This window comes from Hyla sarda, chromosome 4, assembly GCF_029499605.1.
Source record: "Hyla sarda isolate aHylSar1 chromosome 4, aHylSar1.hap1, whole genome shotgun sequence".
NCBI classification, from domain to species: domain Eukaryota; kingdom Metazoa; phylum Chordata; class Amphibia; order Anura; family Hylidae; genus Hyla; species Hyla sarda.
In genome coordinates this window covers 293,482,502-293,507,699 of record NC_079192.1, presented here as the reverse complement: position 1 = coordinate 293,507,699, position 25,198 = coordinate 293,482,502, and the positions used below count along the sequence as shown (strand labels likewise).

General features: G+C 43.0%; 1 protein-coding gene across 4 annotated transcripts in view; it reads right to left on the bottom strand.

Annotated features, from left to right (window-relative positions):
• Window positions 1–83: 83 nt before the first annotated feature.
• LOC130369365 (putative tetratricopeptide repeat protein 41) overlaps window positions 84–25,198 on the bottom strand; it is a 75,724-nt gene continuing 50,609 nt past the window's right edge. For 2 of the 4 annotated variants that reach the window (XM_056574532.1, XM_056574533.1), the window contains exons 11-16: window positions 23,725–23,905; window positions 22,032–22,182; window positions 17,749–17,898; window positions 7,594–7,727; window positions 5,567–5,690; window positions 112–1,012 (exon numbers count right to left, since the gene is read on the bottom strand). In XM_056574532.1, the coding sequence (XP_056430507.1) occupies window positions 427–1,012; window positions 5,567–5,690; window positions 7,594–7,727; window positions 17,749–17,898; window positions 22,032–22,182; window positions 23,725–23,905 (1,326 nt within the window). In that variant the 3' untranslated portion in view covers window positions 112–426. Of the gene's footprint in view, window positions 1,013–5,566; window positions 5,691–7,593; window positions 7,728–17,748; window positions 17,899–22,031; window positions 22,183–23,724; window positions 23,906–25,198 lie in introns of all 4 variants that reach the window. The other 2 variants (XM_056574530.1, XM_056574531.1) reach the window with 2 other exon arrangements.

Below are 25,198 nucleotides of genomic sequence, written 5' to 3'. Positions count from 1 at the left end.
GATAACTAAAAGCATTCCAGAGTTATTAATGTTTAAAGCGACAGTGGTCAGAATTGCAAAAAACGCTCTGGTCCTTAAGGCCAAAATGGGCTTGGTCCTGAAGGGGTTAACCATTACACAAAAGGTGGACATAACCTTTACTCCATGCTAGCAGTTGTAGTTCTGCAACAGCTTGAGGCACCCTTGTTGGGAAACACTTTACTAAAAGTTTGCTTTACTTTACTCAAAGAGATTCTGATGATATTGGCAGTATCATATTAATAGAGGGCAAGAAAATTGTTTTAAGCTAAAAAGGATTTATAGAACATTTAAATTAACCAAAAATACATTTATTGTAAAGATCAGATATCTATAGTAGGCTGCTCAATGTGAATGAAAATGGTAACATAGGAAAACCTGTGACACCGAAAAAAGTCCACAGCATGGTCAGATGTCTTTACGGAGTTGATGTCTCTTGGGTGGAAAAGGTGTTTGCAGTGTTGGATACCGTCCAGGAACGTGGTACCAAGCAGATTTATGAACCAATTTATGTTTAGATGTTGATGATGGCCTGCTAATAGAAACTAAAGACAGAAGATCACTGTGGGGACCTGATAGAGAGCTCTGACAAGCACTCTCCGGACGGGAACACAGGCTTTGTATCAAGCAGCTTGTTACTGACGCAGGACTTCTTCCAAAAGATTTTGATGGAAACACAGGGACTGCTTCGGAATTTTCGGTTTGCTCATAGAATTCTTCATGATCCGACTTCTTGAGAAGTGGTAAATGAGTCATGGGTCCTCCTTCGCTACAGTATCTTAATAAAAAGTTATCTGATCTACTTTCAGGCAAGCTATGTAAGGCCCCCGGAGACCTTTTGCCACATTCAGAACTAAGATGGTGTCTTCTTGGTTGAGCACTATATGATTTCCTCTGTGATATTTCACTTTTACTTGGAATATGTTTATCATCTTCCGACAATGGAGGCACTTTGCTGATCCAGTGGGGTCTACAGTGTAATTCTTTCAGATAACTAAAAAAATTGGATAAAATTGTTAGCATTACAATCCTAAAGCTTAAAGGGGTATTCCGCCGTAAAACATCTTATCCCCTATCTAAACAATCTCCGGGCCGGCAGAGTCGGCGTCCGGAACACGGAAGCTTGGAGCTTCCACGTTCGTGACGTCATACCACGCCCCCTCCATTCATGTCTATGGGAGGGGGAGTGATGGCTAGTAGGTAGCTGTCACACCTCCTCCCATAAACATGAATCGAGGGGGAGTGGCGGCTGTAGTCGCCAGTCATCCGGCACGGAGTGGAGTTCGCTCCCTGCACAGATGACTGGGTGCCGCGTCGGAGATTAAGGGGGTCCCCAGCGGCCGGACCCCCACGATCAGACATCTTATCCCCTATCCATTTTATTATGAACCTCTTAACTCATGTATATTTCAGTGTGTGGTGCACAGACTAGCATGCAATGGGGCAATAACTTCCCCCCAATGTATTTTGCTATTAAGCGTATCAGAATATACAGTCCATTGCAGGGATGTGCACACAAAAGCTTCAAAGGGGGCTCTTTTGTGCACTTGCCTCTTTAATGCCCTACCCCCTTTTTTTTTATATGTACAATGCTGTCCAAGTCACGGCAGCGCAACAAACCCTCAAGTGTAAATTGACATTTAGAGTCCGTAGTACAGATTCTAATATGGAAGGGGACAAAGCACTGCAACCCTCAGTATGGAAAGGGACAAAGCACTACAACCCTCAGTATGAAAAATGACAAAGCACTACAACCCCCCCCCCCCCCACCCGTATGTTAAGGGACAAAGCACTACAACCCTCAGTATGGAAAGGGACAAAGCACCACTACCCTTAGTATGGAAAGGGACAAACCACTACAACCCCCCGTATGTAAAGGGGTAAAGGGACAAAGCACTACAACCCCCAGTATGTAAAGTGGCAATGCATTACAAGCTCACAACCTCCAGCACGCAAGACATGAAGGCACTACAGACTCTGTAGTGCCTTCTTGCCTTGTGTGCTGGAGCTTGTGAGCTTGTAATGCATTGCCACTTTACATACTGGGGGTTGATTTGTCCCTTAACATACGGGGGATAGTAGTGTATTGTTGCCCTGCATACTGGAGGTTGCAGTACAAAAAAAGTGAATCAAATATTTTTAAAAAGTGTAAATAAATGTGGATAGGGCATAAGTATTTATGTGTTGGAGTTCCCCTTTAACATATGTAAGGTTTTTACTAACATTTTTTAATAATGAAAAGTGCCCTTTTTCTCTTACTTGAGCCCCTGCCCTCCAAAATGTCTGTGCACGTCGCTGGTCAGTTGCAACATTAAAGTGTACCAGTCATTTAAAAAACTTTTTATATTATGTAGATAATAACATTATATGTATATTTGTAATATACATTAGCTTAAAAATAAATGTGTATATTTTTGGATGAAAAAATGCTGTCTTGTCCCTGAACCTATTGCCTGTGTGTCTTTGGAGAGACAAAACACAAGAAGTGTAGGTGGGACACAAAGAGCTCTGTGCACTGAGGTTCTGGGACATACCCCCGGCTCACACAACAGGCTGATTGACAAGCCAGGAGCCTGCACAGAGATCTGCTTGTCCTCAGTGCACTTCTGCTTGTCCTGCCCACATTTCCTGTATTTTGTCTCAGCATAAAGACACACAGGCAATAACTGCATGGACAAGACAGCATTTTTTCACCCAATGTATATTACAAATATTCATATAATGGTATTATCTACATTACATAAAACATTTTTGCACATGACAGGTACACTTTAACTACAAATAAACATACACCTACCTGGCAGATTTGGGAGAAAGAGCTATGGCTTAATGCTTGTTTGGTTCACAGCTATCTCTCCTAAATCCCCACAGAAATGTATTCTGGGCTTGCACAAGCATGCGTGTATTCTGAATGGGGAGAAAGCCACTACCAAGAGTCAAAATTAGTGGGTCATGCCAACTTACTGTGCATGCCTAGCCTAACATTCAACTTTATATTACAGGTTTAGAGATAAAGGTGGTGTCCCAACAAGAAAAAACCTTCTCAAAAGTTGCTGACTATCAACTGATCAGCATTGGTCTGGATACAAAAACTTACTGATAAGCTGTTTCGGGGAATATCTTCGACACTAGGGCCTACCATGTAGGAGAAATAATCTCCCTAAGGTCTCCATTTTGTCAGAAGATATAATAATAATATCATAACTCAATTATGAATTAATATTAATGGTCAATAACAATATTAAAAATATTATGACCATTATGAATTGCCAAAAATATACAAACAATGCAATTCACCATATCTGGGCCCGACTATTTTCCCAGATATGAGTTCTATGAAGTGGTGGTAAAAATAACTTTTGCAATATAATAAAATAATAAAGTTATTATAAAAATGATTTGCAGGTTTATTGGTTATAAAAGATTAACATAAAAGAGTAATATAAACAGACCATGATATATGAACATATAAAATTAATTATACATTAATAAGTTTAGTTAGTAACATCAAAATTACAGAAGTTGGTTAGTTCAGGTATCATATTGGTATTACTCTGAAAGGAGAACCTCACATCACATGATATCGAATGGGCATCTAATCTCTACATGTATAAAATGGGAGTAAACCCTGCCCAGTTCTAACCACAACTATCTCTGGTATTAAGATACAGTACTAATATAATAATCAGGAAGACTTAAATTAAGCTTCCTTGTGGGAATTATTATGTCGTGTGGTGGAGCAGAGAAAGATCCCATAGACTATGCATTGATCCCCATAAGACGCGCCCCGTTCATCTGCAGTAGAAGGGGGTGTGGCTTATAAACTACAATTACCATCTCATCATGGAGAGTATATAAAGCCAGGTCTGCTTATCTACATGATGTAATTCCATCCACATAAAAAATTAGGTAACTTAATCAAATAAGAAACCTGTGTATCTTACCAAGAGTATACATAGTTGCACTTCTGGATAAAGGAAAGATGGCTGCCTGGGGTGTTTTAAACACCTATAGTCATAACCGGTCTATGGGAAAATATTTTCCCCCTGACTCTTCATGGCTCCGCCCCTTCAGGTAGCTTCTAGGATGCTTTTGGCTTATTCCTTATCTTAAGGGTACTCCCGTGGAAAACTTTTCTTTTTAAATCAACTGGTGCCAGAAAGTTAAACAGATTTGTAAATCACTTCTATTAAAAAATCTTAATCTGTCCAGTACTTTTTAGGGGCTGTATACTAAAGAGAAATCCACCCAAAAAATGCATTTCCTCTGATGTCATGACCAAAGTGCTCTCTGCTGACCTCTGCTGTCCATTTTAGGAACTGTCCAGAGCAGCATATGTTTGCTATGGGGATTTTCTCCTGCACTGGACAGTTCCTGAAATGGACAGCAGAGGTCAGCAGAGAGCATGTGGTCATGACATCAGAGGAAATGCATTTCTTTTTTGGATTTCTCTATACTATACAGTCCCTAAAAAGTACTGGAAGGATTAAGATTTTTTAATAGAAGTGATTTACTAATCTGTTTAACTTTCTGGCACCAGTTGATTTAAAACAAAAAGTTTTCCACGGGAGTACCCCTTTAAGCATCCACCCAAACAAATATAATGTCATCCAATGATGACAATTGTCTATCTTACCCAATACAACAGCCATGGATTACTTTCACAACCATCTCAAATAGACAGATACAACCTATTGTTATCTATACACCTGTATCCAGACTAGGAATAGTCACTTAGTACTGTATGTCTATTGTCTAATGTTTGTCTTTTAATCAACTTTCTGTTTATATGAAACATTCCATTCTGCATGGCCATGTTTTGACTCGCACTCTCTATGACCTGGTGAAATTAAAGTCAATCATTCTGATTGATTAAGATGGAATCCTGACACTACCTTGTACTTCTCATATCATAACTCTGATTTGATCGGTACAAATAGCCCAACAGATAACAAATAAAGGTGTGGACGCTGCTATTATAATAGTACTAAAAAGAGTAAACAGGTCTCTGGACGTCCTCCTCGTATTGTCCTGATAGCCGCTATACTCTATTGTTATATTGAGCATATTGATGCATACTGACAGTTTTGATGGCTTGTGTTCTGACGCTTGCTTTGTCCCCTCTCTGATTATTATGCCCACTGTTTTTGTTCTATTATTGTTCCTAATGTATATTTGCTCTATTTCGGGTTGTGTCCCGATCTGTACACTGTTTTATGCCTCTGTTTTTTGTATTCAATAAAATTGATAAGTTTGTTACTAAAAGAGTAAACAGGTCTGTCAATAGTGTAAACAGATGTTTTCCTAAAAGCTTAGCTGAGCTTGTATAAAGCAGTGGGAACGTTATTTCTTCTTTCCTAGGAGGTTATTTTCTAATATAAAGACTACACTACAATACAAAGTAGTAGTTTGACTGTACATAAGCTAAGTGATACGTGAATTCTAGATGTCAGTTATTATTAGAGCTGCCTTTATATATAATCTATTTACATAAATCATCAATTAATAAACCAGCAAAGTACTTAGAAAAGTTTTGGATGCCACTTACAGCTGAACTTCATATGTCAAAGGGTGATCTGTGCCAACAATGCTGGTCCTGAGGTCCAGGGATCTCTGAAGCATTTCAACAGACTCATTTCTGTTTCCTAAATGATCATATGAAAGTAGCTTTCCTATTGGATTTCAGAAAAAAAAAGAGAGGATTAAAGGGGTGTTCCGGTGGAAAACTTTTTTTTTTTTTTTTTTTTAAATCAACTGATGCCAGAAAGTTAAACAGATATGTAAATTACTTCTATTAAAAAATCTTAATCATTCAAGTACTTATTAGCGGCTGTAAACTAGAGAGGTAGTTCTTTTCTTTTTGGATTTATTTTATGTCACGACCACAGTGCTCTCTGCTGACACCTCTGTCCATGTCAGGAGCTGTCCAGAGTAGGAGAAAATCCCCATAGCAAACATATGCTGCTCTGGACAGTTCCTAAAATGGACAGAGATGTCAGCAGAGAGCACTGTGGTCATGATAGAAAAGAAATTCAAAAAGAAAATAATTTCCTCTGTAGTATACAACTGCTAATAAGTACTGGAAGGATTCAGAATTTTTTATAAAAGTAATTTACAAATCTGTATAAATCTTGTATAATACATATGTTCTAATACCAAAAAAAACAATGGGGGCTGAACCCCATGCGTATCACCACCTGCCAATGGCTTTGTCAGAAGGGTAGCGATATGCATGGGGTTCAGCCCCCACTGTTTAGGCATTGCATGTCCCGGATTATGGTGATATATTTATCATGTACCTATCTGACTAAAAGGATCTAGGTTTTATTGTTTACAGGCCTTTAAACGGGTGCTCCACTGGAAAACATTTTTCATTAAATCAACTGGTGCCAGAAAGTTAAAAATATTTGTAAATGACTTCTATTAAAAAATCTTAATCCTTCCAGTACTTATTAGTTGCTATTTGCTCCACAGGAAGTTCTTTTCTTTTGGAATTACCTTTCTGTCTGACCACAGAGCTCTCTGCTGACACCTCTGTCCATTTTAGGAACTGTCCAGAGTAGGAGAAAATCCTCATAGCAAACCTATCCTGCTCTTGACAGTTCCTAAAATGGACAGAGGTGTCAGCAAAGAGCACTGTGGTCAGACAGAAAGGAAATTCAAAAAGAAAAGAATTTCCTGCGGAGCAAATAGCAGCTAATAAGTACTGGAAGGATTAAGATTTTTCAGTAGAAGTAATTTACAAACATGTTTAACTTTCTGGCACCAGTTGATTTAAAAAAATAAAAAGAATGTTTTCCAGTGGAGTACCCCTTTAACCTCTTTTTGCATTTGAGACTTTGCCTGGTGCATGGGGGTCATGGCCTGACAAGATGGTGTGTATACCTTGATGGGTACATGTTTTAAGCAGTCTAAATGTTTTTGCATGTGCCAAGTTTTCTAACCATAAGCTGCTTCTAAAGGCCCAATGGTCTGTTTGACATTGATACACATGTAATATACTAGTCTTTTGTATTGTTTGTGTTTTTGACAATAAAAATACATTGTTATATTGCAAGCTTTTTGAGCATACTTTCTTATGTTGTTACTGTTAAATAAAAGGTCAGTTTTGGTAGGTGGTCTCTAATAGGTTTCACCTTGCAATGTCTCATGTTGTAAGTTAATATGTAATATAAAATGCTATCCGATGCAAATCTCTATTATTTTTGCCATCAGCCATAAGGCAAATTACTTGATATAAAGGTCTTTTATATGTCTGCTATATTAAACAGGTAGTGATTCATTCAGAACAAGTATGACTCAAGTAGCATTCTCCACAAATGATTAACCCAAATCCATCACAACTTGTGCAATGTGCAGGGCTTTCTTAAGATACATGTCCTGAAGACAAGAATTCCAACATAAAATTACCACAATATTTCATGGAACAATGTGTTCTATAAAATTGGCTTTCAGGAAGACATTTTTATTTTTAATTTTTTTTGCCACTTCCCGTAGAAGGTAAATAAAACTTCACCAAGAAAAACAAAAATCAAGATATGCAGCATTAATAGATCATCAAATACTCCATATTACCTGCTTTCACTAATGTATTGCTAAGACGTAACCTGAGATACTGTCCCCTCTCTGGGGATGGACATCGCTTTTCAGTCTCTTCTTCGATCTTTATAACATTCCTGTAGTTTTCAATTGCACATTGCCTTTGGGAGCTGAAAATATAGTAAATTAAAGAAAATTACATAAAGTCATTAAAGGAGTACTCCACTGCCCCAGCATTTTGGAACATCTTGTTCAGAATGCTGGCTGCGGGGGTCGTGACGTCAAGAAAGGCCCTTTGTGATGTCATTCCACGCGCCCTCAATGCTAGTCTATGGGAGGGGGCGTAGCGCTGCCACGCCCCCTCCTATAGACTTGCATTGAGGGGGTGTGAAGTGATGTCATGAAGGGCCTTTCTTGACGTCACAACCCCCGCTGGCCACACCCAGTGCTCGGAACAAAATGTTCAGAAAGCTGGGGCAGTGGAGTACTCCTTTAAAGGAGAACTCCATGTTAGGGAGGTTTTTAAGCAGACATAAAAAAAAAAAACAAGCATTCACTTTCCTCCCGCCACTCCCCCGATGCCTCAGCAGTCCTGCTCAGGTTCTAGGTGCGCTTCTCTTCCCAGTTCTCTGTGGTCAACATGTCCAGCTATTGCTGGCTGTAGATTTAGTGATGTCACACCTTGGCCGATAATAGCTGGGCTGCAATCTGACATATTCAAGGGGTTATCCAGGAAGTTAAACAGATTTGTAAATTACTTCTATTAAAAAAAAAGTGCTCTCTGATGACACCTGTCTCGGGAACTGTCCAGAGTATAAGCAAATCCCCATAGAAAACCTCTTCTACTCTGTGCAGTTCCCGAGACAAGCAGAGATGTCAGCAGAGAGCACTGTTGCCAGACAGAAAAGAACAAATCAATTTCAGCAGCTGATAATTATCGGAAGGATTAAGATTTTTTAATAGAAGTAATTTACAAATCTGTTTAACTTTCTGAAGCCAGCTGATATATATATATATATAAAAAAAAAAGTTTTTTCCTGGATAACCCCTTTAACCCCTTAAGGACTCAGCCCATTTGGACCTTAAGGACATTTTATTTTTACATTTTCGTTTTTTCCTCCTCCCCTTCAAAAAATCATAACTCTTATATTTTCATCCACAGACTAGTATGAGGGCTTGTTTTTTGCGCGACCAGTTGTCCGTTGTAATGCCATCACTCACTTTACCATAAAATGTATGGCGCAACCAAAAAAATACTATTTGTGTGGGGAAATTAAAAAGAAAACCGCAATTTTGCTAATTTTGGAAGGTTTTGTTTTCACGCCGTACAATTTATGGTAAAAATGACATGTGTTTTTTATTCTCTGGGTCAATACGATTAAAATGATACACATGATTATACACATTTCTATTACTGTTGTGCTTTAAAAAAATCGCAAACTTTTTAACCAAATTAGTACGTTTAAAACCCCCTATTTTGAAGACCTATAACTTTTTCATTTTTCCGTATAAGCGGTGGTATGAGGGCTCATTTTTTGCGCCATGATCTGTACTTTTTATTAATACCATATTTGCTTATACAAAACTTTTATTACATTTTTTTATAAAAAATTTTTGGAATAAAATGTTATAAAAAAGCAGCTATTTTGGACTTTTTATATTTTTTTACGTTCACACCGTTCACCGTACAAGATCATTTACATTTTGTTTTAATAGTTCGGATATTTACGCACGCGGCGATACCAAATATGTATATAAAATATTTTTTTTTTACACTTTTTGGGGGTAAAATAGGGAAAATGGGACAATTTACGTTTTTATTGGGGGAGGGGGTTTTTCAAATTTTTTTTACTTTTACTTTTATTTTTACACTTTAATAGTCCCCATAGGGAACTATTTATAGAAATCACTCGATTGCTAATCCTGTTCAGTGCTATGTATAGGACATAGCACTGATCAGGGTTATCGGTAATCTTCTGCTCAGGTCTGCGGGAAGGCTGAGGGGACCGTCTGCCGCGCAGGATGATTGGATCGCCGCGGCAGCGTTGCGGGCGATCCGATCAACCTGTTAGGTGACCGCGATGCTGCAGATGCCGTGATCGGTATTGATCACGGCATCTGAGGGGTTAATGGCGGACATCCGCGGGATCGCGGGTGTCCGCCATTACCGGCGGGTCCCTGGCTGCAATCCACAGCCGGGACCTGCCGCATATGATGCCGGCATCGCTCGGATGCCCGTGGTTATGCTCAGGACGTAAATGTACGTCCTGGTGCGTTAAGTACCACGTCACCAGGATGTACATTTACGTCCTGCGTCGTTAAGGGGTTAAGCCCCAGAACCAAGAAGAAGACCAGTGCTGAGCCATAATACGTCAGATTGCAGACCATCAATCACCGGCTGAGGCGAGACATCACTGCGACCAGTGATTTCCGAGCTGCAGCATGATGTGTTGACCACGGGAAACCCGGAAGAGGAGATCGCAGGGGACTGCAGCGGGACAAATGAGGCACCGGAACAACGGAAGGTAAGTAAAAGTTTGTTTTCTTTTATGCCTGACAGAATGGTAACTTTGCTTACAAATCTCCTTATCCTGGAGTTTTCTTTTAACTGTAACATCACATAGAAATCACTTAAGTTTTTTTTACAAATGACAAGTTATAGCCCCAACTGGGGTTCTCAACAGACAGCTCATCTCCACAGCTGCATAGAGCACTCCAGATCCCTGAATCTCTGCATTGTATTACGGCTGGGTTCACATCACGATTTGAGTGTCCGCTGCACAGATACAATTTCGGAAGCTCAGATCAGCTGAAATCGTATCTGTGCATAGACATGTAAGGACCCATTAGCTTTTATGGAGCTGCGGACTCAATCGTAGTCAGCTAGTGACTACGATCTGGTAATTTTCTCAGCACGTCAGATTTTTGACAAGGACTGAAAATCATGGTTTGCCACCTGAGTCCCTGATTGGCTGATTTCTGCCAATTCTGTGCTGACGGCACTGCTGGACATCTTTCGATTTCGGAGGGCAGCTTGATTTGTCTTTTATCTGCTGCAATCATTTTTCTTGACTGCATGTACGGTCTTCAATGTTGTCCAGGTTTTTGGGTTCTTCAAAGGATCTTGAACATTACAACTCGAAAACCTATGTCTGTAAGACACTTTCCTGATGCAGTATAACTACCTTGTGGCTTCTTGATGTGCTTGGTCTTGTTATGGTGTATGATCTGTGGCATGATGTTTTCTTTCACAACCTCAACTTTGTTTATCACAATTTATTTTAAATCATCTGGTGCCAGAAAATTAAACAGATTTGTAAATTACTTCTATTAAAAAATCTTAATCCTTCCAGTAATTATCAACTGCTGTATACTAAAGAGGAAGTTCTTTTCTTTTTGAAACTCTTTTCTGTCTGACCAAAGTCTTCTCTGCTGACACCTCTGTCTATGTCTGGAACTGTCCAGAGCTTGATAGGTTTGCTATGGGGATTTGTTCCTGCTCTGGACAGTTCCTGACATGGACAGAGGTGTCAGCAGAGAGCACTGTGGTCAGACAGAAAAGAAATTCAAAAATTAAAGAACTTTCTCTGTAGTAAGCAGCAGCTGATAAGTACTGGAAGGATTAAGATTTTTTAAATAGAAGTAATTTACCAATCTGTTTAACTTTCTGGCACCAGTTGAATTAAAATAAACTACCCCTTTAAAATCAGTGGGTATCCTTCAAAGTTTTCCCTGCAACCAGCTACCTTGCTGTGCAGTGAGCTGTAGCATGGCCCCTGTCACGATGCCGGCTGGCAGGTAGTGGACCCTCTGTGCCAGAGAGGGATTGGCGTGGACCGTGCTAGTGGACCGGTTCTAAGCCACTACTGGTTTTCACCAGAGCCCGCCGCAAAGCGGGATGGTCTTGCTGCGGCGGTAGTGACCAGGTCGTATCCACTAGCAACGGCTCACCTCTCTGGCTGCTGAAGATAGGCGCGGTACAAGGGAGTAGGCAGAAGCAAGGTCGGACGTAGCAGAAGGTCGGGGCAGGCAGCAAGGATCGTAGTCAGGGGCAACGGCAGAAGGTCTGGAAACACAGGCAAGGAACACACAAGGAACGCTTTCACTGGCACTAAGGCAACAAGATCCGGCAAGGGAGTGCAAGGGAAGTGAGGTAATATAGGGAAGTGCACAGGTGAAAACCCTAATTGGAACCACTGCGCCAATCAGCGGCGCAGTGGCCCTTTAAATCGCAGAGACCCGGCGCGCGCGCGCCCTAGGGAGCGGGGCCGCGCGCGCCGGGACAGAACAGACGGGGAGCGAGTCAGGTAGGGGAGCCGGGGTGCGCATCGCGAGCGGGCGCTACCCGCATCGCGAATCGCATCCCGGCTGGCAGCGGGATCGCAGCGCCCCGGGTCAGAGGACGTGACCGGAGCGCTGCAGCGGAGGGAGTGAAGCGAGCGCTCCGGGGAGGAGCGGGGACCCGGAGCGCTCGGCGTAACAGTACCCCCCCCCTTGGGTCTCCCCCTCTTCTTGGAGCCTGAGAACCTGAGGAGCAGACTTTTGTCAAGGATGTTGTCCTCAGGTTCCCAGGATCTCTCTTCAGGACCACAACCCTCCCAGTCTACTAAAAAAAAATTTTTCCCTCTGACCTTTTTGGCAGCCAAAATTTCCTTGACCGAGAAGACGTCCGAGGAGCCGGAAACAGGAGTGGGAGGAACAGATTTGGGAGAAAAACGGTTGAGGATGAGTGGTTTGAGAAGAGAGACGTGAAAGGCATTAGGGATACGAAGAGAAGGAGGAAGAAGAAGTTTATAAGAGACAGGATTAATTTGACACAAAATTTTGAAAGGACCAAGATAGCGTGGTCCCAACTTGTAGCTAGGGACACGGAAGCGGACATATTTAGCGGAGAGCCATACCTTGTCTCCAGGGGAAAAAACGGGGGGAGCTCTTCTTTTCTTATCCGCGAACCTCTTCATGCGTGAAGAAGCCTGTAAGAGAGAATTTTGGGTCTCTCTCCATATAATGGAAAGGTCACGAGAAATTTCATCCACAGCGGGCAGACCAGAGGGCAAGGGGGTAGGGAGGGGGGGAAGAGGGTGACGGCCGTACACCACGAAAAATGGGGATTTGGAGGAAGATTCAGAGACCCTGAAGTTATACGAGAATTCGGCCCATGGAAGGAGATCTGCCCAGTCATCCTGGCGGGAGGAAACAAAATGTCGCAAATAATCACCCAGGATCTGGTTAATTCTTTCTACTTGTCCATTGGACTGGGGATGATATGCAGAGGAAAAATTTAATTTAATCTTGAGTTGTTTACAGAGAGCCCTCCAGAATTTAGACACGAATTGGACCCCTCTATCCGAGACAATCTGCGTAGGCAACCCGTGAAGACGAAAAATGTGTACAAAAAATTGTTTAGCCAACTGAGGCGCAGAAGGAAGACCAGGAAGAGGGATGAAATGTGCCATTTTGGAGAATCGATCAACGACCACCCAAATAACGGTGTTGCCACGGGAAGGGGGTAAATCAGTAATAAAATCCATACCAATCAGAGACCAAGGCTGTTCGGGGACAGGCAGAGGATGAAGAAAACCAGCGGGCTTCTGGCGAGGAGTCTTATCCCGGGCACAGATAGTGCAGGCTCGCACAAAGTCCCCAACATCCGTCTCCAGAGTCGGCCACCAATAGAAGCGGGAGATGAGTTGCACAGATTTCTTGATGCCCGCATGACCTGCGAGATGGGAGGAGTGACCCCATTTGAGGATTCCGAGGCGTTGGCGTGGAGAAACAAAGGTCTTTCCTGGAGGAGTCTGCCTGATGGAGGCAGGAGAAGTGGAGATCAGGCAGTCAGGTGGAATGATGTGTTGCGGAGGGAGATCAACTTCTGAGGCATCCGAGGAACGAGAGAGAGCATCGGCCCTAATGTTCTTATCGGCAGGACGAAAGTGAATCTCAAAATTAAATCGGGCAAAGAACAGAGACCACCGGGCCTGGCGAGGATTCAGCCGTTGGGCAGACTGGAGGTAGGAGAGGTTCTTGTGGTCGGTGTAGATAATAACAGGAAATCTTGATCCCTCCAGCAGATGCCTCCATTCCTCAAGTGCTAATTTAATGGCTAGAAGCTCTCGATCCCCGATGGAGTAGTTCCTCTCCGCTGGAGAGAAGGTCCTAGAGAAAAAACCACAAGTGACAGCATGCCCGGAAGAATTTTTTTGTAGAAGAACAGCTCCAGCTCCCACTGAGGAGGCATCAACCTCCAATAGGAAGGGTTTGGAAGGGTCAGGTCTGGAGAGCACGGGAGCCGAAGAAAAGGCAGACTTGAGTCGTTTAAAGGAGTCTTCTGCTTGAGGAGGCCAGGACTTGGGATCAGCATTTTTTTTGGTTAAAGCCACGATAGGAGCCACAATGGTAGAAAAATGTGGAATAAATTGCCTGTAATAATTGGCGAACCCCAAAAAGCGTTGGATAGCACGGAGTCCGGAGGGGCGTGGCCAATCTAAGACGGCAGAGAGTTTGTCTGGATCCATCTGTAGTCCCTGGCCAGAGACCAAATATCCTAGAAAAGGAAGAGATTGGCATTCAAACAGACATTTCTCAATTTTGGCATAGAGTTGGTTGTCACGAAGTCTCTGAAGAACCATACGGACATGCTGGCGGTGTTCTTCTAGATTGGCAGAAAAAATTAGGATATCGTCCAGATATACAACAACACAGGAGTATAACAGATCACGAAAAATTTCATTGACAAAGTCTTGGAAGACGGCAGGGGCATTGCACAGTCCAAAGGGCATGACCAGATACTCAAAGTGTCCATCTCTGGTGTTGAATGCCGTTTTCCACTCGTCCCCCTCTCTGATGCGGATGAGGTTATAGGCGCCTCTTAAGTCCAATTTAGTGAAGATGTGGGCACCTTGGAGGCGATCAAAGAGTTCAGAGATGAGGGGTAAGGGGTAGCGGTTCTTAACCGTGATTTTATTAAGACCGCGGTAGTCAATGCAAGGACGTAGGGAGCCATCTTTTTTGGACACAAAGAAAAATCCGGCTCCGGCAGGAGAGGAGGATTTACGGATAAAGCCCTTTTTTAGATTCTCCTGGACGTATTCGGACATGGCAAGAGTCTCTGGGGCAGAGAGAGGATAAATTCTGCCCCGGGGTGGAGTAGTACCCGGGAGGAGGTCGATAGGGCAATCATAAGGCCTGTGAGGAGGTAGAGTCTCAGCTTGTTTTTTGCAGAAAACATCCGCGAAGTCCATATAGGCCTTAGGGAGACCGGTTACTGGAGGAACCACAGAGTTACGGCAAGGGTTACTGGGAACCGGTTTTAGACAGTTCTTGGAACAAGAGGACCCCCAACTCTTGATCTCCCCAGTGGACCAATCCAGGGTTGGGGAATGAAGTTGAAGCCAGGGAAGTCCAAGGAGAATCTCCGAGGTGCAATTGGGGAGGACCAAAAGTTCAATCCTCTCATGATGAGATCCGATGCTCATAAGAAGGGGCTCCGTGCGGAAACGTATGGTACAGTCCAATCTTTCATTATTTACACAATTGATGTAGAGGGGTCTGGCGAGACTGGTCACCGGGATGTTGAACCTGTTGACGAGAGAGGCCAAAATAAAATTTCCTGCAGATCCAGAGTCCAAGAAGGCCACTGTAGAGAAGGAGAAGGCAGAGGCAGACATCCGCACAGGCACAGTAAGACGTGGAGAAGCAGAGTAGACATCAAGGACTGTCTCACCTTTGTGCGGAGTCAGCGTACGTCTTTCCAGGCGGGGAGGACGGATAGGACAATCCCTCAGGAAGTGTTCGGTACTAGCACAGTACAGGCAGAGGTTCTCCATACGGCGTCGTGTCCTCTCTTGAGGTGTCAGGCGAGACCGGTCGACCTGCATAGCCTCCACGGCGGGAGGCACAGGAACAGATTGCAGGGGACCAGAGGAGAGAGGAGCCGAGGAGACGAAACGCCTCGTGCGAACAGAGTCCATATCTTGGCGGAGTTCCTGACGCCTTTCAGAAAAACGCATGTCAATGCGAGTGGCTAGGTGAATAAGTTCATGTAGATTAGCAGGAATTTCTCGTGCGGCCAGAACATCTTTAATGTTGCTGGATAGGCCTTTTTTGAAGGTCGCGCAGAGGGCCTCATTATTCCAGGACAATTCTGAAGCAAGTGTACGGAATTGTACGGCATACTCGCCAACGGAAGAATTACCCTGGACCAGGTTCAACAGGGCAGTCTCAGCAGAAGAGGCTCGGGCAGGTTCCTCAAAGACACTTCGGATTTCCGAGAAGAAGGAGTGTACAGAGGCAGTGACGGGGTCATTGCGGTCCCAGAGCGGTGTGGCCCATGACAGGGCTTTTCCGGACAGAAGACTGACTACGAAAGCCACCTTAGACCTTTCAGTGGGAAACAGGTCCGACATCATCTCCAGATGCAGGGAACATTGGGAAAGAAAGCCACGGCAAAACTTAGAGTCCCCATCAAATTTATCCGGCAAGGATAAGCGTATCCCAGGAGCGGCCACTCGCTGCGGAGGAGGTGCAGGAGCTGGCGGAGGAGATGACTGCTGAAGCTGTGGTAGCAACTGTTGTAGCATAACGGTCAGTTGAGACAGCTGTTGGCCTTGTTGCGCTATCTGTTGTGACTGCTGGGCGACCACCGTGGTGAGGTCAGCGACAACTGGCAGAGGAACTTCAGCGGGATCCATGGCCGGATCTACTGTCACGATGCCGGCTGGCAGGTAGTGGACCCTCTGTGCCAGAGAGGGATTGGCGTGGACCGTGCTAGTGGACCGGTTCTAAGCCACTACTGGTTTTCACCAGAGCCCGCCGCAAAGCGGGATGGTCTTGCTGCGGCGGTAGTGACCAGGTCGTATCCACTAGCAACGGCTCACCTCTCTGGCTGCTGAAGATAGGCGCGGTACAAGGGAGTAGGCAGAAGCAAGGTCGGACGTAGCAGAAGGTCGGGGCAGGCAGCAAGGATCGTAGTCAGGGGCAACGGCAGAAGGTCTGGAAACACAGGCAAGGAACACACAAGGAACGCTTTCACTGGCACTAAGGCAACAAGATCCGGCAAGGGAGTGCAAGGGAAGTGAGGTAATATAGGGAAGTGCACAGGTGAAAACCCTAATTGGAACCACTGCGCCAATCAGCGGCGCAGTGGCCCTTTAAATCGCAGAGACCCGGCGCGCGCGCGCCCTAGGGAGCGGGGCCGCGCGCGCCGGGACAGAACAGACGGGGAGCGAGTCAGGTAGGGGAGCCGGGGTGCGCATCGCGAGCGGGCGCTACCCGCATCGCGAATCGCATCCCGGCTGGCAGCGGGATCGCAGCGCCCCGGGTCAGAGGACGTGACCGGAGCGCTGCAGCGGAGGGAGTGAAGCGAGCGCTCCGGGGAGGAGCGGGGACCCGGAGCGCTCGGCGTAACAGCCCCATTTACTTGAATGGGTCAGCTGCAGTACCCTTCAAAGTGGGGGGCAAAAGTGTCACATCAAACACAGAGCAAAAATAGTGAAGAGGACGCAGTACTACAGGAGCAATGGATCTCTTCACTTTCTGAATGGACAAGGGAGTTCACAGAGGTCACAACCTCACTAATCATAGTGACGCCTAACCTAGCAAAGTGCCATCATTGTATAGGATAAGAATTCTGATTCAATGGGGATTTTCAATTATTTTGTAAAGCACATTGGTCAAGCCTTATAAAATGCATGCTCAGTTACCTTCCATATATCCTGAATTTGAAATAGGAAATCATGTGTGTGAGTGGGTGACATTACTAGACCTTTACAATAATGATAGTGTCAGATAACCCGCAAGACTACATCTATAGCTGAAGGGAGGATTACTTACTCTACATAGCACTGGAACATCTACATAAGTATAGTTTTATTCATTGATATATGTAGGCATTTAATTACATTATTATTATTGTACACGCTCTAAGAGGAACTAGCAGAAGACATTTAGCCTTGTACGCAATAGCAATTTTGCTTTTGTAAGGCTCTGTTCACATCTTTAGGGGTGCCTGGCAAACCCCCTGACTTATAATGGCATCCGCCAGCTTCCCTTGAGGTGTCTTTAGTTTTTAAACATTGCTGCAATGCAGAGCATTGGGTATCTGCTATGGAGACTTGTACTGGAGCCTCCTTTGCAGATGTGAACATAGCCTATTAATGTTCTTTTCACACCCACAGACACCAGTATCCTTACTAATGACCGGATCCTAAATGAATTTGTATGTCGGCTATGTACTCCTGGACTTCTCCATACAGTATGTGATTCTTGCCATACAGCTTGTGCCTTATATCCAAACAATCCACTAGATACTTTTCAGATTCAGAAATGTCACCAATACAAAACCTAAAACAAGTGAGATGCAAAAATACATTTTAAAGATGAAGTTCAGACTTAATTTTTGTATACACTTGTTCTTAAATCGAAAATGAAAGAAGTAACATAACTGTTTTTGTTGGCAACAGCTTGTTTCCTTTCCTAGTTCTATTCATCTTCATTCTCAGCACGAGCTGCTCTCAGAGAGCCCCCCCCCCGTGCAGGAGATCGCGAAGGGTCCTAGCAGTCGGACCCCCTGAAATCTAAAATGTATCCCCTATCCTTTTCACTAAACAACCCTTTTAATATGGAACTCAGTCACCACACCTGCCTGTTAGAAGTCCTTAAAGGGATACTCTGCCCCCAGATATCTTATCCCCTATCCAAAGGGGCGGGACCCCCGCGATCTCCCTACTGCACCTGTCACGCCCCCTCCCATAGACTTGGGTTAAGGGGTGTGGCCGTGATGTCACGAGCCTCCGCCCCACATCACCAGTCATCCAGCACAGAGCAAAGTTCACTCTGTGCACCGGATGTCTGGGGTGCCGCAGCTGCCGAGATAAGATAGGGGATAAGATGTCTAATCACAGAGCCCCACCACTGGCGATCAGGCATCTTATCCCCTATCCTGCAGAGTACCCCTTTAAAGTATCAACATTTTCCACATTAAAGAAGCACACAGGTTTTTTTTTTTTTTTCCTTTTTTTTGCCTATTTAATGCAGCACAGGTTATTATTAGAGAATAATGTGGAGAGTCTTGTGTATTTCTTGTATATTCCTATTTTATTTGCTGTGTTTTTTACATGGATCACCACATGGGATAAATAATTATATATTTTTATAGTTATTTTTAACTGTTTCAAACGCTGGAGCTGACCCTCGGGAGCTTGTGACGTCATAGCCCTGCCCTGCTGAGCAGTGGAGTACCCCTTTAATTGAACATTGTATGTTGAAACCATTGTTTGTTGAGACCGTAACTCTATAGAAGACTAGTAATTGGTTCTAAAGTCTCCAAAATAAGAAACATCATGATTAAAGAAAAATACAAAATAATTAATACAGATAAAGTAAGTCCTTACACATAAATGTAAGAAATCGCTTTAGGAAGCTAGAAATCAAGTAAGGGTGGCTCCATTTTGTATCTCCGGTGCACTGTGCGTACTGTACAGGAATGACTGTAGAAACTCCTGCCATCTATGTATAAAGTGATTTATAGCTTCTAGCTACCATTTCTGACATTAATGTGTAAGTACTTGCTTTATATGTATTAGATATCTTATCATTTCATTTTTAAACCTTTATTTTTCATATATTTTTGAGACTTGAAATCACTTACTAGTTTTCCATAGAGTTATGGTCTCAAGATACTATGGTTTCAACATATAATGATCATCCTGGAGCTAATATATATTGTAACTTCAGGGACCACTGTACATATTAGATATTGCCACATCTGTAACATCCCAACTATAAAAATATATAATTATTAAAAACAATGCAAATGTAGATTATAAGCCCTTGCAAGCAGTGCCCTCTCCCGTTATGTAAGTCTGTCATGTGACTCCGTGTCACGTTCATTGTACTTTGTGTTATGTATTTTAATACGCTGCTCAAAAAAATAAAGGGAACACTTAAACAACACAATGTAACTCCAAGTCCATCACACTTCTGTGAAATCCCACTGTCCACTCAGGAAGCAATACTGATTGACAATCAATTTCACATGCTGATGTGCAAATGGAACAGACAACAGGTGGAAATTATAGACAATTAGTAAGACACCCCCAATAAAGGAGTGGTTCTGCAGGTGGTGACCACAGATCACTTCTCAGTTCCTATGCTTCCTGGCTGATGTTTTGGTCACTTTTGAATGCTGGCGGTGCTTTCACTCTAGTGGTAGCATGAGACGGAGTCCACAACCCACACAAGTGGCTCAGGTAGTGCAGCTCATCCAGGATGGCACATCAATGCGAGCTGTGGCAAGGTTTGCTGTGTCTGTCAGCGTAGTGTCCAGAGCATGGAGGCGCTACCAGGAGACAGGCCAATACATCAGAAGTAGTGGAGGAGGCCGTAGGAGGGCAACAACCCAGCAGCAGGACCGCTACCTCTGCCTTTGTGCAAGGAGGAGCAGAAGGAGCACTGCCAGAACCCTGCAAAATGATCTCCAGCAGGCCACAAATGTGCATGTGTCCACTCAAATGGTCAGAAACAGACTCCATGAGGGTGGTATGAAGGCCCGACGTCCACAGGTGGAGGTTGTGCTCACAGCCCAACACGGTGCAGGACGTTTGGTATTTGCCAGAGAACACCAAGATTAGCAAATTCGCCACTGGCGCCCTGTGCTCTTCACAGATGAAAGCAGGTTCACACTGAGCACATGTGACAGACGTGACAGAGTCTGGAGATGCCGTGGAGAACGTTCTGCTGCCTGCAAGATCCTCCAGCATGACCGGTTTGGCGGTGGGTCAGTAATGGTGTGGCATTTCTTTGGGGGGGGCCACACAGCCCTCCATGTGCTTGCCAGAGGTAGCCTGACTGCCATTAGGTCTCGAGATGAGATCCTCAGACCCCTTGTGAGACCATATGCTGGTGCGGTTGCCCCTGGGTTCCTCCTAATGCAAGACAATGCTATACCTCATGTGGCTGGAGTGTGTCAGCAGTTCCTGCAAGGGGGAGGCATTGATGCTATGACTGGCCCGTCCGTTCCCCAGACCTGAATCCGATTGAGCACATCTGGGACATCATGTCTCGCACATGGAGGCCACACACACTACTGAGCCTCATTTTAACTTGTTTTAGGGACATTACATCAAAGTTGGATCAGCCTGTAGTGTGGTTTTCCACTTTGATTTTGAGTGTGACTCCATATCCAGACCTCCATGGGTTGATAAACTAGATTTCCATTGATAATTTTTGTGTGATTTTGTTGTCAGCACATTCAACTATGTAAAGACGAAAGTATTTCATACGATTAGTTCATTCATTCAGATCTAGGATGTGTGCCCTTTATTTTTTTGAGCAGCGTATATATGGCACAGTGGAACCAAGAACTATAACAATAATAATAATGATTAACATCATAATGCAAAAATGACAGTATTTTGTTAATCCACCTCCCAAAAAAACTGAACAAATAGCAATCATCAGTTGCATGTACTTAAAATATATCCCATATAAAAACTACAAGTTTTGAGGCATGAAACAAGCTCAAGAGAAAAAAAAAAACTCTAAGAATGTGGTGACACATTTGTTTTTTATTATAAAAAAAATGCTCCTATAATGCTAAACTGCTAAAATATATTTATATTAATTTTGAATCACTGTAATTACACTGGCCCAGAAAATAAAATTATAATAATAAATTTAAAGCAAAAAAAAAAAAAAAAGAAGATTGCTTTTTTCTCATTACCCACCCTCATTATATTTAAAAGTACAACAAAAATAAATCCTCATGTGGTTAAGTTTTCGAAAAAATAAAATAAGTTCTTAGGCTGGGTTCACATTACGTTTTGTCCCATACGGGACCGCATACGGCAGGGGGAGCTGAAAACTGCGCTCCCGTATGCGGTCCTGTATGTATTTCACTTCAATGAGCTGACCGGAGTGAAACGCTGACTACGGTCGGCTCATTTTTGCCCCGTATGCGGTTTTCCCACCGCACCTAGAATCGTGGTCGACTACAATTTTAGGTCTGGTGGAAAATCGCATACGGGGCAAAAATGAGCCGACCGGAGTCAGCGTTTCACTCCGGTCAGCTCATTGAAATAAATTACATACGGGACCGCATATGTTTTCAGCTCCCCCTGCCGTATGCGGTCCCGTATGGGACAAAACATAGTGTAAACCCAGCCTTAGACTGTGACAATAAAAACAATTAGGAAAACTTCGGGCTTGGTTTCTTAGGGGATATAGTTTATACCACTACTTAGCAACTTAGCAATAACACCGAGACTGAGCAGACAAATACAGTCATCACATATAACACACAGGGTACTTTCTCATCTACAGGAAAATAGTGCAGCCAGCTGGAATCATAATAGATGCCAAATTATGTTCCCCGCAGGACTGCATTTTGTAATTCATATTCTCTACTATTTGTTATGGTGTAAGGTCTCATTGTCTCCTCAGTTAAGCAATAATCTAAATAGGAAATAAAAACTTACTTGTAAAGACCTTGCCAAAGTTTTAATGCAGCTTGTACATACGGCCCTGTTGTGTGTGGGTTTGGCTTTTCAATAGGATTTTCAAGTATTTTACTTTGCTGTTCATAGCATATTTTGACTTCCAAAGTGGCTTTTATGCACAGTAGCCTATCTAAAGAGGGAAACATGGGAAAAAGTGCACGTCTAAATGGCATCATTCCATGCAAAAAAATGTAAATGTACTTGTGTAATCATAGTTTTGGTAAACAAAACATCCACTGTTTATATTGTAGGGCTTTATACACTGCATATTTTCGAAACTCGGAAACCTGTGCAGAAAGAGTGGTGCAGTTGTCTATAGCAATCAATAAAAGAAGCAATCTGATTGGCTGCTATGGACAACTGTACCACTCTTTCTCTACACCGATTTTGATAAATCTCCCTCCATAGTGCATGTATTTAATCTGTATAGAAATATTTTGGCAGATGGCAGTCTATATTGGGTTATTAATGTGCAGAATATACAGGAAATATTTTGATAAATGTATCAAATAACTGTAAATGTATGTTGTACATTTTTTTTTATAATACCTTAGACATGTAAACAATGCTTGTCACATTTCTAGTACACTGCATGAATGTGTGCTGAGGATTGTGTTGACTGTCTTAACCCCAGTTTCTCCAGGATTTATTGACCCTGAAAGACTACTGCCATATGTAAAAGATATGACCGCAATGACATTTTGTCTTTGTTATGTCACGCCAATGAATGCGTCATGTGACTGTACCTTCATGGGCTTTGCCATTGTACACACAGCAGCGTCTGCTTTATAAAAAGGGGCACATCTATAGCCAGATTACAAAGTCAATGGGGGAGATTTATCAAAACCTGGGCTGAGTTGCCCATAGCAACCAATCAGATCGCTTCTTTCATTTTTCAGAGGCCTTTTTAAAAGTGAAAGAAGCAATCTGATTGGTTGCTATGGGCAACTCAGCAACTTTTCCTCTGGACAGATTTTGATAAATCTCCCCCCCCCCCCCCCCCATGTCACTGCATGGATGATGACTGCTGCAGCAGTACTTTGGGTATATGGGGCAGCATTTAAACAGTGGGGAGAGGGGACACAATCCAGATAGGTTGTTTTTCAGTTAGTATTGAGTTGGTTTATTTGCAGCTGATTTCTAAAATATTTAGGGGCAGATTTACTACTAACCAGCATTTTACACACTAGTCTTTAGGTAATGTATGTTGAAGTTACAACAGATTTATTAAGAGAGGCACCACAAATGCATGGGCTGGAAAAGATTTCAGCGACAATTTACATCAAATTCTGGTGTAAAATATAGCAAATTCCACAGGTCATGTGTGTCCCTTCCTGGTAACTCTCACCCATTTTTAATGAAAATAGCTTACAGGGGTACTCCGCTTCTCAGCGTTTGGAACAAACTGTCATAGACTTGCATTGAGGGGGCGGGGCTATGACATCACAAGCTCCCGACTCCAGCGTTCAGAACAGTTTGTTCCAAATGCTGAGCAGCAGAGTACCCCTTTAAGTACAACAAGAGTTGCTACATTTTTGCCCAAAGTTGTGTTTACACAAATACTTAGCAGATTTTTTTTTTTACTCAAGAAAAGTGGCATACATAGTCTAGTAAATTTCCCCCAGACCACTTTGTTCTAAAAATGCATATTACATTTTCATTTAAAGCATACCCCTGAGTTCCATCAGCTTGTAATCTGTTTGTAGGTCATTCATGTTAAGACACTGAAGGTTATCCAGCGCCTTTTTATAATAAATAATAGCTTTTTGCCAGGAGCCAATGTCTCGATACAGATCTCCAGAAACTTTCTGTGTCCACATTAGTGCTTTATTGTTTCTACTTTCTGCCACTTCCTAAACAAAACAATTGCAAACAAGTTACAGAAAAGAGAAATTAAATAAAAGGATATATGAAAATGTTTATACAGTATATTGTGATCATTTTTTGTAAATCTCAAATTGGGTTATACAGGTGTGTGCACAAAATTTTACTGAGCCAATGCACTTATGAAGAAAAGCTGATAAGATGCAGCAGGTCTTGTAGTATAAAATCAATAGAATGGTAATTTACATTGCAAAATAATATCATAACATCATAATTCTGAACATTACCCGTACTATTATACTGGTACAGCAGAATCTCCTAATAGCGGACACTTATGGGGGAAATAAAGTGTCCACTATTAAGAGTAGTCCCTTATTGGGAAAAAAAAGGCTCAAAAATCCTTCTAAATGACCGAATACTATACAGTACTCACTCCAGAGTGTAATTACCTATAAGACAGTAAAATCTCCCAGTGCCATTGAACCACCCCTTAATCACCCCCTGTACCATTTCATCCCCTCCCCGTGCCCATTTATTACCCCTCTTGAACCCTCCAATGCCACTTAATTCCTCCCCTCTTGAACCCCCTGTGCCACATCATAAGCCTCCCCAATCCCCTTTATTCCCCCTGTGCCACATCATTTCCTCCTTTTTCCCTCCCTTTATCCCCCAGTTGTTCTTTTTCCCTGGCCAGCAGGCTCAGGTGCAGGGCTTGGCATCTTAGCAAGCTTGACATCCCCTGTGCACACTTTGAATCATCCCACAGCATTCTCCACTGCTCCTGTATATGCTATAGTGGATGCCTGCCTGAGTGGCCTGCCCAAATATTTATAGAACTACTACTTATAATTGTATTTATACATTGTACAGGTGATACTTGGTGACATGTAATAGAATAGTAAATCTTGTAGACATCGTGAGTAATTTAGTATACCTCCTGTGTCAAAGAGTCGGCCCTGAGTCACCGCCCTCCCCGACCCTTCCCTGCCTTGAAGGATTGACATACAAATCACAGTGCTAGGAGCCAAGACACTGTCTCCTTGAGCATGACTGAGAACTGACAGATTCCCTTAAAGGTGTTGATCCAGAGAATATTGTTCTGCGCATTAAAAGTGTAAAGAAAGAAAATGGCCTAATGTATTAAAGACAGTTCCGCATCATTTCAAGTTACATCATGATTGTGATACAAATAAATAGATCCGTGGAATTGACAGAGTGGTGGTGTCTCCAAGAGGAGGTAAGTGGAAAAAGACTCTAGTGCAAAAAGAAACAATATGGATTTTTAATCTTGACATGGTAGTTCTCAAGGGCCTAAGTAAGAA